We start from the raw sequence: 15,569 nt of genomic DNA, 5'->3' as shown, positions 1-15,569 counted from the left end.
TGATGGGCGAAAGAAAACACTTTCGTTTCTGCAGTCATTTGAGGAATGTGGATGTCATTGGCTAATCGGCATTTGTTGGCCATCCTTAACTGATCTGAATTTGGCGTGATCTGATGAAGGAGCGGTGCTCCGAAAGCTAGTGCTTCCGGGGGGTGTAGGTTTGCTCGTGAGAGTTTGATATCCGGATGTTTCATTACCTGGCTGGTAACATCATTAGTGGCGACCTCCAAGTGAAGCGAAGCTGTTGTCTCCTGCTTTCTATTTATATATCTTTCCTGAATGGGGTTCCTGGGGTTTGTGGTGATGTCATTTCCTGTTCATTTTCTGAGGGGTTGGCAGATTTCCCTTTCTAAAAGATATTCGTGAACCAGGTGGGTTTTTGCAACAATCCACAGTAAAGCCTTGATCTTAGTGACTGGCAGAACAGGCTCAAGGATTGATTTGTGATTCTAATTTCCACTGTTCCTTTGTCCAAACGTGGGATCTTACTATGCATAATTTGGCTGCTGCTTTTCAAACACTGCAACAGTGACTCATCATCAGTACTTCATTGACTTTGATTCACTTCCTCTGGACATTTGTAACAGACCCTACACAACAAGCCCACACTGGCAAATGCCCAAACACAAGGTCTACGTTTTGAGAGGATTCCACTATTGGACCACACTTGGTGAACAATCCTGACATTAAAAACCAGTTTCAGATAATCATAAAACCGATCACTTACACTTGCTACCTTTGTCCTTCTGGGTGGTAGATTCCGAGTAGATTTCAAAGAAATTGGTTCCATATGCTTGTAATGGACAAACAGCATGTTCATAACAAACAAACCATGGGCCTGGGGAAGTTTGAGTTTAAACAGAAAGGGATTTGAAATCCCAGGGATCAAACTCAGGAAAGAAATAATTCTCTACAGCAGCAGGGAGACTGACTTTCAAAGTATTTACTGACAACAAAATAATTCTCTTAGTCATATTCTTTGTGAACAATGTTCTTGGAAAAGATGATGGATACCAGAACTGGGGTAATATATACAGGAATGCAGAAGCAACACAGTATCACCAAGCCATACATCATCTAGATTTAAAACCAATAAAACCAAAATATTGTGGATACTGGAAATCAGAAACAAACACAAAGTGCTGTAGATACCCAGCAGGTCAGGCAGTATTTATAGCAAGAGAAACAATTCACATTTTAAGTCCAGTATGATGTTTTTACAGCATTCTGTAGAAGAGTCATACCAGACTCAAAATGTTGACTCGAAACATTAACTCTATTTTTCTTTCTGCTGCCAGACCCATTGAGTTTCAGCAGCATTTTCTGTAGAACCAAATCACCATTCTTTCAGTGTCATTCAGAATGTGGGAACCCCATCCCTAACAGCACTGTGACTGTACAGTATACACTGCACAATGTAGTGCTTCAATCAGAAGACAGCTCATCATTGGGTAAGGTAGAAACAATTTCAGTCAGGCTTCCCGTTTCTGTTCCATCTTGTTTAACCAATCTAAGCATGTCGGGTGTGATACATCACATTACATTGTATAGTATTCAGAGCTAGGAACACACAAAGGTTAGTCTCAAACATAGTGTTTATACCTAGTTACACAGTTTGATGGTCTATAAGATATAGAATGTTTGTACCAATACAATTAATGTAATGATTATATAGTTTTTACCCAGAAACACAATAAGACGCTATCATTTACGCATTTATACCACCAGCACTAAGTAAAACAATACATTGCATGATACACAGTAACAGCGTGAAACTTTATAACATAACAATGTACCCTATACAATATATAGTGTTATGACAGGTAACAGTTTGAAACTTTACAATGTTGCAGCCAGTAACAGTGGGATACAATATAGTGTGGTAGCCAGCAACAATGTATTTAAAACTCAGTAATATAGTTGTGTTCTGAATTTAAGGAGCATTTTGCTCTGGCAGTGAATCCACCCTCAGTCCTCTATCTTGGTTTGGTGTGACCCTTCAGGAAAATAACGCTCTCTCGCCTCCCTTCCACCTGCACCTCACCCTGACCGAATCTACCCTCTCACCAAAGCCAGCTCCTTCCCAAACCTGCCCCTCACCATTCAGCCCCCTCACCACTCAGCCCCCTCACTCATCCTGCCCCCTCACCCTCACCATACCACTCTTACCAGGTCTGTGCCACAGTGAAACGGCGCTGCAGCCGGATGCTCCTGTTCATCATGAGTTTGCGGAAGAGCAGCGGGGAATTTCGCGGCGAATTCCGAGGAGATGCTTTAGGGGAGACAGCAGGGGATTTGCCAGAGGCTCTGGGTGCCGGGAGCAAGCTGTTCCCAGTCTGGGATTGCCCCTCAGCTGTGCCATCTTCACCCACAGGGCAAGCTTCCTGCGTCAGCGAAGCCATGCGGTGTCCAGGTGGAAAACAGTCCTTTGGGTGAGAATGAGAGTGTGTGAGAGTGAGAGTGTATGTGTGCGTCTGAGTGAGTCAGCAAGTGAGTGAGTGAGGAGTGAGTGATAGTCTGTGTGTGAGTGAGAGGCTGCAGAGGGAGAGTCAATGTGAAATCTCTACCCCCTGCCCGCTGCTCAGACCCAGTTCTCGCTGACTTTTATAAAACAGGCTCTTCACACAATCAGGAGTCAGCACATTCAATCATTCCAGAGAAACACTTCGAATATCTGCAAAGAATGTCTCAGAAAAGGAAACAAATCCAAATTCGTCCTCACAACAAATCCCTTTCTTTCAAACAATTAATAAAAGAAGAGTTGCACTTGGCACACAGAGTTGGCCCTGCTGACTCCTGTTCACTTTGAACTGCAGTGGGATTATATATAGAGCGAGGAAGATAAAATCATAAAGATATCTGCAGGCAAAAATAAAACCTGGAGCCAGAGATATCAGAGAAAGAGTGAAAAAGTAACTTCTAGTCTGAGAGAGGGGAGAAGGGCACGTTGCACCCTCGGCTCTCCAGTTCACCTTCTTCAAAATCAGGAGAGAAAGTCAGTGCCCAGGACAAAAGCAAGATCTTTGGAAGCCAGCCAAACTCTCCAAACTCTTTCTAAACCCCATTCCCCCGGATCTGAGGAAGTTCCAAAGTGCAGAGCACTTACTTATGATGACACATCACCCCTCCAAATAAAACTATAATTACCGACAGAACACAGCCTTTCCCTTCTGACAACAAACAGCCAGACAAAAATAAAAGCCACTGAGTTTTTCGAGCCCTTGAAGTTGAAAAGTTCAATGAATATTTTCAGTTCCTGTTCTCTGTGTTGTTGACCACTGTCAGGGGGAAATCACACATTTCATTTCGCAGGTTGACCATTCCCAAATCCTCAAGTTTTCTCTGTGCCAGCCTCTGAGAGATGGAACTCACTCACCAACTCTGAGCTTGTTCAGATGACTAGTTATTCCCACTCAGCCTGAATCCCCTCCTTCAAACAGCCACCCAGTACTCACGGAGGGCTCATTTACAGTCATACTCATTCTCATGACAGAATTGTTTTTGTACAGAGAGCCCATAAATATTTCTGATTTTTTTTTTTGCAGACATTCATCAACCAAAGTTTCTTATGACTAAAACCACAATTTACTGGGAAGGGTTGTGAGAGGCCGAGGGGGAATTGATTACAAGGAAGAGAATTTTCAAGTTGAAGTGTTGCCAGAGAAGGATTACTGTAGGTCAATGGTCGCAGGGAGGTACTGAGGGACTCCAAGCTTCTGCACTAAGCAACCTGCCTGGTTAGCAGGAACTTCCCCTTGACATGAGAAAGGAAATGTGCTCAGGTTGGAAAACCAGAAAAGGAGAGCCCGAGCAACTTGCTCAACAAGCTGAAAGCTTCAGGGCTGAGGAGCCTCTGTGTAAATGAATTGTGACAAACCGTTGCCTATCACTGGAAGCATCTCCAGTCTTACAGCCTCCCACTAATTCCCTAATTCTGGCTTTTCAATACATTCCCAATTTTAACCTCACTCCACCAATGACGGTCACCTCTTCAGCACCTGACTTTAAGTTTTAGAATTCTCTCTCTAAACCTTACCACTCCTCTTTTTTTTGGTAATTCATACATGGGATGTGGCTTGGCCAGAGGTTATTGCTCAGAGGACAGTTAAAGAGTCAACCACAGACTTGACCGCCTCTTCCTTCTAGACCAGTTTTTCCCGAACCTTTCCCACTGAGACTAACTTCGAAGTTAAAAAATGGTCTCGACCTCCCGAGTGAGAGTAAGAGTGAATGTGTGAGAGTGAGTGTGAGTGTGAGAGTAAGTGTGAGTGTGAGAGTGAGTGTGAGAGTGGGAATGAGAGTGTGAGTGAATGTGTGAGAGTGAGTGTGCGAGTGAGAGTGAGAGTGACTGTGACTGTGAGAGCGAGTGTGAGTGTGAGAGTGAGAATGAGATTGAGAGTACGTGTGAGTGCGTGAGTGAGTGTGAGCGTGAGAATGACTATGAGAGTGTGAGTATGAGTGTGAGAATGAGAGAGAGTGAGAGTGCGTGTGATTGTGAGAGAGCGAGAGAGAGAGTGAGAGGCAGAGTGAGAATGAGAGCGAGAGTGAGAGTGAGAGGGAGAAGGAGGGGGAGAGGAAGGGGAGAGGGAGAGGAGAGTGAGTGTGAGTGTGGGTGTGAGTGTGAGAATCAGTGTGAATGTGTGAAAGTGAGAATGACAGTGAAAGTGAGTGTGAGTGAATGTGAGAGTGTGTGAGAGTGAGTGTAAGATTGAGAATGAGAGTGAGAGTGAGCAGGAGGGGGAGAGGAAGAGTGAGAGTGAGAGAATGAGTGTGAGATTGAGTGTGCAAGTGAGAGTGAGTGTGACTGTGAGAGAGTGAGTGTGAGAATGTGTGTGAGTGTGAGAGTGAGAATGAGATTGAGAGTATGTGTGAGTGCATGAGTGAGTGTGAGAGTGAGAATGAGAGTGAAGGTATGAGTGTGAGAATGAGACAGAGTGAGTGTGAGAGTGACTGTGAGAGAGTGAGTGTGCGAGTGAAAGTAAGAGTGACTGACTGTGAGAGAGAGTGTGTGAGTGTGAGAGTGAGAGTGAGAATGAGATTGAGAGTACGTGTGAGTGTGTGAGTGTGAGAGTGAGAGTGACAATGAGAGTGAGAGTGTGAGAGTGAGAGAGAGAGTGAGAGTGAAAGAGAGAGTGAGAGGCAGAGTGAGAGTGAGAGTGTGAGGGTGAGTGAGTATGAGAGTGAGAGTGCGTGAGTGAGGGTGAGGGTGAGGGTGAAAGTGAGTGTGAGAGTGAGCGTGAGAGTGAGTGTGAGAGTGAGAGTGTGAGTGAGTGTGAGGGTGAGAGTGAGTTTGAGAGTGAGTGAGTGTGTGAGAGTGAGTGTGAGTGTGAGTGTGTGAGAGTGAGTGTGAGAGTGAGAGAGTAAGAGTGAGTGTGAGGGTGAGAGTGAGAGTGAGAGTAAGAGAGAGAATGAGAGGCAGTGTGAGATTAAGAGTTTGAGGGTGAGACTGAGTATGAGAGTGTGAGTGAGAGTGAGTGAGGGTGAGGGTGAGGGTGAGCGTGAGGGTGAGAGTGAGGGTGAGGGTGAGGGTGAGGGTGAGGGCGAGTGAGGGTGAGGGTGAGAGTGAGTGTGAGGGTAAGGGTGAGTGTGGGTGTGGGTGAGGGCGAGGGTGAGAGTGAGTGTGAGAGTGAGTGTGAGGGTGAGGGTGAGGGTGAATGTGAGTGAGTTTGAGGGTGAGGGTGAGTGTGAGAGTGAGGGTGAGGGTGAGAGTGAGGGTGAAGGTGAGTGTGAGAGTGAATGTGAGTGTGAGTGAGGGTGAGGGTGAGAGTGAGTGTGAGGGTGAGGGTGAGAGTGAGGGTGAGAGTGAGTGTGAGAGTGAGGGTGAGGGTGAGGGTGAGGATGAATGTGAGTGAGGGTGAGAGTGAATGTGAGTGTGAGTGAGGGTGAGGGTGGGGGTGAGTGTGAGAGTGAATATGAGTGTGAGTGAGGGTGAGGGTGAGTGTGAGAGTGAGAATGTGAGTGAGCGTGAGTGTGAGAGTGAGAGTGTGAGTGAGCGTGAGTGTGAGAGTGAGTGTGAGGTTGAGAATGAGTGCATATGAGAGGGAGTGTGAGTGTGAGAGGGAGAGAGTAAGAGTGAATGTGAGAGAGAGTGAGTATGAGAGAGTGAGAGTGAGAGTGAGTGCGAGTGAGAGAGTAAGAGTGAGAGTGAATGTGAGGGTGAGAGTGTGAGTGTAAGAGTGAGAGTGAATGTGAGTGTGAGTGAGGGTGAGGGTGAGGGTGAGAGTGAGAGTGAGTGTGAGTGTGAGAGTGAGAGAGTAAGAGTGAGAGTGAATGTGAGGGTGAGAGTGAGTGTGAGAGTGAGAGTGAGAGAGTAAGAGTGAGTGTGAGAGTGAGAGTGAGAGTGAGAGAGTAAGAGTGAGTGTGAGAATGAGAGTGAGTGTGAGTGAGAGAGTAAGAGTGTGAGTGAGTGTGAGAGTGAGTGTGAGTGAGAGAGTAAGAGTGACAGTGAGTGCGAGAGTGAGTGTGAGAGTGAGAGAGTAAGAGTGAGAGTGAGAGTGAGGGTGAGGGTGAGTGAGGGTTAGTGTGAGTGAGTGTGAGGGTGAGTGTGAGTGTGAGAGCGAGTGTGAGTGTGAGTGTGAGAGAGTAAGAGTGAGTGTGAGAGTGAGAGTGAGAGAATAAGAGTGAGTGTGAGGGTGAGAGTGAGTGTGTGAGTGTGAGGGTGAGAGTGAGAGAGTAAGAGTGAGTATGAGAATGAGAGTGAGTGTGAGCGAAAGAGTAAGAGTGAGAGTGAGTGTGAGAGTGAGTGTGAGAGTGAGAGTGAGAGTGAGTGTGAGAGTGAGAGTGAGTGTGTGAGTGTGAGGGTGAGAGTGAATGTGAGAGTGAGTGTGAGAGTGAGAGAGTAAGAGTGACTGTGAGAGAGTAACAGTGAGAGAGAGCGTGAGAGTGAGAGTGAGTGTGAGAGTGAGTGTGAGAGTGAGAGTCAGTGTGAGTGAGTGTGAGGGTGAGAGTGAAAGTGAGAGTGAGAGTGAGGGAGTAAGAGTGTGAGAGTGAGAGTGAGTGTGAGAGTGAGTAAGAGTGAGAGAGAGTGTGAGAGTGAGAGTGAGTGTGAGAGTAAGAGTGAGTGTGAGAGTGAGTGTGAGAGTGAGTGTGAGAGTGAGAGTCAGTGTGAGTGAGTGTGAGGGTGAGAGTGAAAGTGAGAGTGAGAGTGAGGGAGTAAGAGTGTGAGAGTGAGAGTGAGTGTGAAAGTGAGTGTGAGAGTGAGAGAGTAAGAGTGAGTGTGAGAGTGAGAGAGTAAGAGTGAAAGTGAGAGTGAGGGAGTAAGAGTGTGAGAGTGAGAGTGAGTGTGAGAGTGAGAGAGTAAGAGTGAGTGTGAGAGTGAGAGTGAGTGTGAGAGTGAGAGAGTAAGAGTGAGAGTGAGAGTGTGTGAGAGTGAGAGTGATAGTAAGAGTAAGTGCGAGTGAGTGTGAGGGTGAGAGTGAGAGTGAGAGGCAGAGTGTGAGGGTGAGCGTGAGAGTAAGAGGGAGTGGGAGTAGAGCTGTTCAAATTTGGTCAGAGCTCCACTCAGTCCAATTGGGAAGCTCTGTTTTAGGCAGTCCTTAAAACCCACCTATTCAAAGAATATATAGGACAGTACAGCGCAGCACAGGCCCTTCGGCCCTCGATGTTGCGCCGACCTGTCATACCAATCTGAAACCCATCTAACCTACACTATTCCATGTACGTCCATACGCTTGTCCAATGACGACTTAAATGTACTTAAAGTTGGCGAATCTACTACCGTTGCAGTCAAAGCACTCCATACCTTTACTACTCTCGTCCTCGCTTTCAGTCACCTGCCCTGCTACGTTATTGTAAAATTCAGTGTTGAATTGTGTTTGATACTTGCTCCTTTTCAGATCGCTTTGGGGCACTTTCTTATTTCAAAGGTGCTATATAGATGCAAAAAGTTATTGGTTGCTGTGAAGGAGCTAAGATAGATCAAATAGCTGTCACCTTCGATGTTAACCCTCTCATTCGCTAACAAAACATGCTCATTGGGGACTCCTGAGTATGGGTCACACTAGTAACTTTGACAGAGTTTCCAGCTGACTAGATAAACACTGTCCGGTTTAATTCTGGGGCAGTCCAGTTTTTGGATACAGCAACACACTCCCAGTTTTATGAATCAGTCAGTTGTTGTGGTGCAGTGTTTGTACCTGTTCCTCTGAGGTCAGGAAAGGCTGGGTGTAAGTCCCTCCTATCCCAGACATCTGTCTAAACAGCTAGGGTGGCATGATGGCTCAGTGGTTAGCACTGCTGCCCCACAGCACCAGGGACCCAGGTTCAATTCCTGCCTTGGGTAACTGCCTATGTGGAGTTTGCATGTTCTCCCTGTGTCTGTGTGGGTTAGCTCCACAGTCCAATGATGTGCAGGTCAGGTGAATTGGCTGTGCTAAATTGCCTATTGTGTCAGTGGTAAGTGTAGGGTGGGTTTCTCTTCTCTACATACTGTAGGAATTCTAATCCCTGAACAGGTTATTTATGAATCAAAAATGAAAGTTTGCTTCCCTTTGAAGAAGAAACTAGCACGAGAGGATACAGTTTGAAAACAAGGGGCGCCCATTTAAAACAGACTTCAGTCATCATTTATCTCAGAAGGGTTGGAATGTAAAAGCAGCGATGTGCTACTGAGACTTTATAAAGCTCTGGTTAGGCCCAATTTAGAATACGGTGTCCAGTTTTGGGCCCCACACCTCAGGAAGGACATACTGGCACTGGAGCGTGTCCAGCAGAGATTCACATGGATGATCCCTGGAATGGGAGGCCTAACATATGATGAACGGCTGAGGATCCTGGGATTGTATTCATTAGAGTTTAGAAGATTGAGGGGAGATCTAATAGAAACTCACAAGATAATTCATGGCTTAGAAAGGGTGGACCCTGGGAACTTGTTTCCATTAGGTGGGGATACTAGGACCTGTGGGCACAGCCTTAGAATTAGTGGGGCTCAATTTACAATGGAAATGAGGAGACATTTCTTCAGCCAGAGAGTGGTGGGAGCGCAATGGAGGCCAGGACGTTAAATGTCTTCAAGGCAGAGATTGATAAATTCTTAATCTCGCAAGGAATTAAGGGCTACGGGGAGAGTGCGAGTAAGAGGAGTCGAAATGCCCGTCAGGAGAAAGTGAGGACTGCAGATGCTGGAGATCAGAGCTGAAAATGTGTTGCTGGAAAAGCGCAGCAGGTCAGGCAGCATCCAAGGAGCAGGAGAATCGACATTTCGGGCATGAGCCCTGCTCCTTGGATGCTGCCTGACCTGCTGCGCTTTTCCAGCAACATATTTTCAGCCTTGAAATGCCCATCAGCCATGACTGAATGGCGGAGTAGACTCAATGGGCCGAATAGCCTTACTTCCACTCTTATTTCTTATAGTCCTATCTTATTGAATGGCAGAGTTAATTCAAGAGGTCAAATGGACTGCTCCTGCTTTTAATTTCCCACTATACTGTGTAAAATACGATCCATTGTTGTTTTCCTGGTAGCAAGCAGATGGAAACAGATTGGATTGACTTTGAAGGGAAGGTGGTGGTTGACTGATAATATCACTGCGCTAGTTTTCCAGAAAGTGTGGAGCTGGAAAAAGCACAGCAAGTCCGGCAGCATCAGAGGAGCAGGAGAGTCAACGTTTCAGGTCGGAATCTTTCATCAGGACTCTGATGAAGGGTCCTTCCCAAAATGTGGACCCTCCTGCTCCTCTGATGCTGCCGGACTTGCTGTGCTTTTTCCAGCTCCACACTTTATCAACTCTGACTTTCCAGCATCTGTAGTCCTCTCTATCTCCTGGCTTTCCAGAAAACCAGTCTAATGTTCTGAGGACTTAGATTCGATTCTCACCATGGTGGAATTTGAATTAAAAGAATCCCTGAAACTTTAAAACTCTGGTGACTGTGTAAACATTGTCAATGGTCCTAAAATCCCACCTGGTTCACGTTTGGGAAGGAAGTCTGTTAGCCTTACCTGGGCTCGCCTATACATGATGTCAGAGCCACAGCAACAGGATTGGACAATTAGGAATGTACAGTAAATACTGGCCTCGCCACTATCCCATGTCCTGAGGAAGTAAAAGTCCAATCGGAGAAGGCGGAGTAAAAGATTTACCAAGATGTTACCAGCTGCGATTGTTTGGAACAGACAGAGCTATTTTTTTCCCTGGTAAGCCAATGGTGAAGAGGAAGTGGACAGATGCCATGCAAAGTATGTTGGGGTTTGCAGCGAGGTGATGGAGGTGATGAAAGTGATGGAGGAGCTGTTTCCATTTGCATGGGAGACCAGAATGACCAGAGCGAGGGCTATGGGAATAAAAAATACTCACTAGGCAAGAATGTGAAGCTCACAGTGTCATGTATGGTGATTGAAGCAGAGAACATTGGTGGGAGTCCAGAAATAGAGGGCATAGGTTTAGGGTGAGAGGGGAAAGATTTAAAAGTGACCTAAGTGGCAACATTTTCACACAGAGAGTGGTGCGTGTATGGAATGAGCTGCCAGAGGATGTGGTGGAGGCTGGTACAATTGCAACATTTAAAAGGCATCTGGATGGGGATATGAATAGGAAGGGTTTAGGGGGATATGGGCCGGGTGCTGGCAAATGGGACTAGATTAGGCTGGGATATCTGGTCAGCATGGACGGGTTGGACCAAAGGGTCTGTTTCTATGACTCTATGACTCTCTACACAGACAGGGAGAGGGAGAGAGAGAGACAGAAAGAATGAGGTAGAGGATAGGAAAGGCAATAGGAGTGGGGGTAGATTCATTTGAAATCTGGACAGCAGCAAACACCAGTCAGGCTGAATGGCCTGTCATGGATGCCTGTAATTAGCTTCTTATTCTCAATGTTATCTCTCCATCTAACCCTGCTCCTGTCACAATTCCTGTCCCAACAGATTCAATTCAAAGACTTCCAACTTTTCTGGTCAAATTTTCTGACCTCCAGTTGTGTTGGGACTCCCTGTGTGTTCGCCTGCAGCTGCTGATTTGTCAAGAAATCAACTGGTATTGAGTTTCATTGGAAACCACATCGAGTTTTTTAACCCATCATCCTCACACACTGAATATTAACTCCATCCTTCCACACGGAATATTAACTTGTCAAGATTGTCTGTTGGTTCAGTGTGTGATTGCCTATAGTATTCAAAGCTGAGGAGGAACCAACTTTGAAACTTTATGAGACACTGTTAATGTCAACTGGCCAAGACTGTCCCCTTGTCCTTCTGTTCCCTCAGCCTGCTGTCCCTCAATGAAGACAGTGTGTGAACACAGCAGGTGAGGAGTAAGGACTGCAGCAGATCAAGGTGACAACTCACCGCTGCCTCCTCATGGACATTTAACAAAATGCAAAGCAACCCTCACATCCTGTGAAACAAGAAAACCTATTGTCCCATTCTCCCTGCTCTATGCCCACAGTCCAGTGAATTGTTCCTTTTAAAATCTGTCCTCATTTCCATTTGAAAATTACTGTTGAATCTACCTTCCACTGCCCTCTCAGAAAGTGCATTGGTCACAACAGCTCACTGTCTGGAGAAAATTCTCATCTCCACTTTTGGTTCTTTTGTCAACTATTTTAAAGCTAATTTTTTGCCTTTCCTGGATCTCTTAATTTAGCTTGCTCACTCCCAGGAAAGGAATGTTCGAACTTCCTAGAGCTGCTGATAGAGACAGCTATGATAACAAAACACAGAGAAATTACTCTTTTTGAGTAACACTCAAGCTTTTTTAATATATTTCTAGAAATTTCCTAATCTACAGTTCTCTTCCCACACGTCCTTAATGACTGTCTAATGTCCTTGTCAGAATGAGAGGTGATATAATCACAAAGATAAACCTTTTGACTCTGAATTGTCACCACAATATCTAACATTCTCTCAGATAGATTTTTCTGTTGGAAAGAATTACCCCACGTTACTGCAGCAACACAGTTTGAAAATTCCACGTGAAATTTCTCTCTCTCCCAATCTCTACCGCGTGTCCCAGATTGTGATTGGTGTTTGTATAATACTTCAATAAGGCTTTTTTTGTTACTCTGACCCTGTGTCAGCTGGCAAATGCATTAAGACAAAGACAGAATAGAGACAAATCCAGAGGCAAAGAAATATACAGAATGAAACAGACAGTGAGAGAGAGAGAGAGACTGAGAGAGCGAGAGAGACACACACACAAAGAGGAGACAGTGAGAGAGTCAGAGAGAGAGAGAAAGACAGAGACAAAGATAGAGGGAGAGAACAGAGAAGGAGAACCGAAAGAGAGAGAGGGGGGCAGAGAGAGATGGAGAGAGACAGAAACAGGGAGACAGTCAGAAATAGACAAAATACAGAGAGAGAGAAAAAACACAGAGAGAGTCAGAGAATGAGACCGGGGGGGGGGGGGGATGTGGAGAGAGAGAGACAGAAACAGAGATAGAGACTGATGGACATACAGAGAGAAAGAGAGTCAGAGAGATACAGAGAGGAAGAAATTCAGAGACAATCAGATAAAAGTTGAGACAAATATGCCATTAGATGTGGAGAATTAAGAAACAACAGAGAAAAAAAAATGGGGAGAGACAAGAAGAGTGAAGAGAGAATGAGGAGGAGGGAAAGGAAACAGATTAAGAAAAGGACAAAACAAAATAAGGAAAGGGAAATAGAGAACAAGCTAAATGAGAAGAGTTGAATAAAGACAAAAAAAGTGATTAGCAACATAACAAGGACACAGTAATATAACAGGGACAGAGAGATAAGTGGAGCTAAAGGTGAACAAATACAAAGAGCACTGGTTTAAGTTACTATCTTGAATGGTGGGGCAGGTTCAAAGGGCCGAATGGCCTACTGCTGCTTCTGTTTTCTATGTCTCTCTAAATTAGAGCCTCTCCAGTGAATAGGGCAAGTGGGGAGGGAATGGGAAGAGCTTCCAAATGGAATCAAGATAATTTGGGAAGAAAGAGATGGAGATTCAAAATGGGGTCTTAGAATGGAGAAGCCTAAACAACACCCTTCCCAAAGGCAGTGAGGTACTTGATATTCTATCTGCAGAGTATTGTGGGGTGAGTGGGTATTAGGGTGGGGCGATAGGGGGTAGTGGGGGATGTGTGGGTGGGAGAGTGCGGGGTGGGGGTTGGGGGTGAGTGGGTGATGGAGATGCGGGTGGTACAGGGGAGTGGGCGGGTGTGAATGGTGGAGGAGTAGGGACATGTGTGGGGTTGTGGGAATGGGTGGTGGAATGGAGGAGTGGAGGAGTAGAGGAATGGGGGGTGTTTGTGGGGGAGTGGAGGGGTTGGGGGAGTGGGGGGCATCGGGGAATGTGGGTGGTAGGGTGAGTGAGGGGTGTGGTGCAGTTCAGGTGTGAATAGGATCTGGGGGGATTGGGGTATGGGAACAAGTGTGAGGTGTGGGTGATGGAGTGGGGGTTGTGAGAAAGGTGCGAGGGCAGAGTGGGGTTGGTGTGGAGGGGAGTGAGTGGAACGGTGGACTGGGGTTGTGGGAGGGGTGTGGGGGCAGAGTAGGGTTGGTGTAGAGGGGAGTGGGTGGGACAGTGAAATGGGGTTGTGGGAGGGGTGTAGGGGCAGAGTGGGGATGGTGTGGAGGGGAGTGGGTGGGATGGTGGAGTGGGGTTGTAGGAGGGGTGTGGGGGCGGAGTGGGGTTGGTGTGGAAGGGAGTGGGTGGGACAGTGGAGTGGGGCTATGGGAGGGGTGTGGGGGCAGAGTGGGGTTGGTGTGGAGGGGAGTGGGTGGGACAGTGAAGTGGGGTTGTGGGAGGTGTGTGGGGGCGGAGTGGGGTTGGTGTGGAGGGGAGTGGGTGGGATGGTGAAGTGGGGGTTATGGGAGGGGAGTGTGGGCGGAGTGGGGTTGGTATGGAGGGGAGTAGGTGGGACAGTGGGAGTGGGGTTGTGGGAGGGGAGTGGGGTTGAGGGAGGGGAGTGGGGGCGGAGTAGGGTTGGTGTGGAGGGGAGTGGGTGGGATGGTGGAGTGGGGCTGTGGGAGGGGAGTGGGGGCAGAGTGGGGTTGGTGTGGAGGGGAGTGGGTGGGACAGTGAAATGGGGTTGTGGGAGGGGTGTGGGGCGGAGTGGGGATGGTGTGGAGGGGAGTGGGTGGGACGGTGGAGTGGGGGTTATGGGAGGGGAGTGTGGGCGGAGTGGGGATGGTGTGGAGGGGAGTGGGTGGGACAGTGGGAGGGGAGTGTGGGCGAAGTGGGGTTGGTGTGGAGGGGAGTGGGTGGGACGGTGGGAGGGGAGTGGGGGCGGAGTGGGGATGGTGTGGAGGGGAGTGGGTGGGACGGTGGAGTGGGGGTTATGGGAGGGAGTTATGGGAAGAGCATGGGGGCGGAGTGAGGATGGTGTGGAGGGGAGTGGGTGGGACAGTGAAGTGGGGTTGTGGGAGTTGTGTGGGGGCGGAGTGGGGTTGGTGTGGAGGGGAGTGGGTGGGACACTGAAGTGGGGTTGTGGGAGGTGTGTGGGGGCGGAGTGGGGTTGGTGTGGAGGGGAGTGGGTGGGACGGTGGAGTAGGGGTTATGGGAGGGGAGTGTGGGCGGAGTGGGGATGGTGTGGAGGGGGGTGGGTGGGACAGTGGGAGGGGAGTGGGAGCGGAGTGGGGTTGGTGTGTACGGGAGTGGGTGGGACGGTGGGAGGGGAGTGTGGGCGGAGTGGGGATGGTGTGGAGGGAAGTGGGTAGGATGGTGGAGTGGGGGTTGTAGGAGGGGTGTGGGGGCGGAGTGGGGTTGGTGTGGAAGGGAGTGGGTGGGACAGTGGAGTGGGGCTATGGGAGGGGTGTGGGGGCAGAGTGGGGTTGGTGTGGAGGGGAGTGGGTGGGACAGTGAAGTGGGGTTGTGGGAGGTGTGTGGGGGCGGAGTGGGGTTGGTGTGGAGGGGAGTGGGTGGGATGGTGAAGTGGGGGTTATGGGAGGGGAGTGTGGGCGGAGTGTGGTTGGTATGGAGGGGAGTAGGTGGGACAGTGGGAGTGGGGTTGTGGGAGGGGAGTGGGGGCGGATAAGGGTTGGTGTGGAGGGGAGTGGGTGGGACAGTGAAATGGCGTTGTGGGAGGGGTGTGGGGCGGAGTGGGGATGGTGTGGAGGGGAGTGGGTGGGACCATGGGAGGGGGTATGGGAGGGGAGTGTGGGCGGAGTGGGGTTGGTGTGGAGGGGAGTGGGTGGGACGGTGGGAAGGGAGTGGGGGCGGAGTGGGGATGGTGTGGAGGGGAGTGGGTGGGACAGTGAAGTGGGGTTGTGGGAGGTGTGTGGGGGCGGAGTGGGGTTGGTGTGGAGGGGAGTGGGTGGGACACTGAAGTGGGGTTGTGGGAGGTGTGTGGGGGCAGAGTGGGGTTGGTGTGGAGGGGGTGGATGGGACGGTGGAAGTGGGGTTGTGGGAGGGTAGTGGGGGTGGGGTGGGGTTGGTGTGGAGGGGAGTGAGTGGGATGGTGAAGTGGGGTTCTGGGAGGGGAGTGGGGGCGGAGTGGGGATAGTGTGGAGGGGAGTGGGTGGGACGGTGGGAGTGGGGTTGTGGGAGGGGTGTGGGGGCGGAGTGGGGATGGTGTGGAGGGGAGTGGGTAGGACGGTGGGAGGGGGTTGTGGGAGGGGAGTGGGGGCGGAGTGGGGATGGTGTGGAGGGGAGTGGGTGGGACGGTGGGA

General features: G+C 48.8%; 1 protein-coding gene across 8 annotated transcripts in view; it reads right to left on the bottom strand.

The window, feature by feature from the left end:
• The window catches only part of LOC122565478 (3',5'-cyclic-AMP phosphodiesterase 4C-like), a 357,513-nt gene that overhangs the window by 193,565 nt on the left and 148,379 nt on the right, over window positions 1–15,569 (bottom strand). Inside the window, exon 1 of one of the 8 annotated variants that reach the window (XM_043721490.2) lies at window positions 2,170–2,804. The exons of 6 other annotated variants lie outside the window; for them this stretch is intronic. In XM_043721490.2, coding sequence (XP_043577425.1) covers window positions 2,170–2,402 — 233 coding nt within the window. In that variant the 5' untranslated portion in view covers window positions 2,403–2,804. Of the gene's footprint in view, window positions 1–2,169; window positions 2,805–15,569 lie in introns of those variants that run through there. One more of the 8 variants, XM_043721493.2, reaches the window with a different exon arrangement.

This window comes from Chiloscyllium plagiosum, unplaced genomic scaffold (genome assembly GCF_037043375.1).
Source record: "Chiloscyllium plagiosum isolate Xiang-an unplaced genomic scaffold, Cpla_swu_hap1 HiC_scaffold_28, whole genome shotgun sequence".
Lineage (NCBI taxonomy): Eukaryota > Metazoa > Chordata > Chondrichthyes > Orectolobiformes > Hemiscylliidae > Chiloscyllium > Chiloscyllium plagiosum.
Note: the sequence above shows the minus strand (reverse complement) of the source record. Positions and strands in the feature narration are given on the sequence as shown.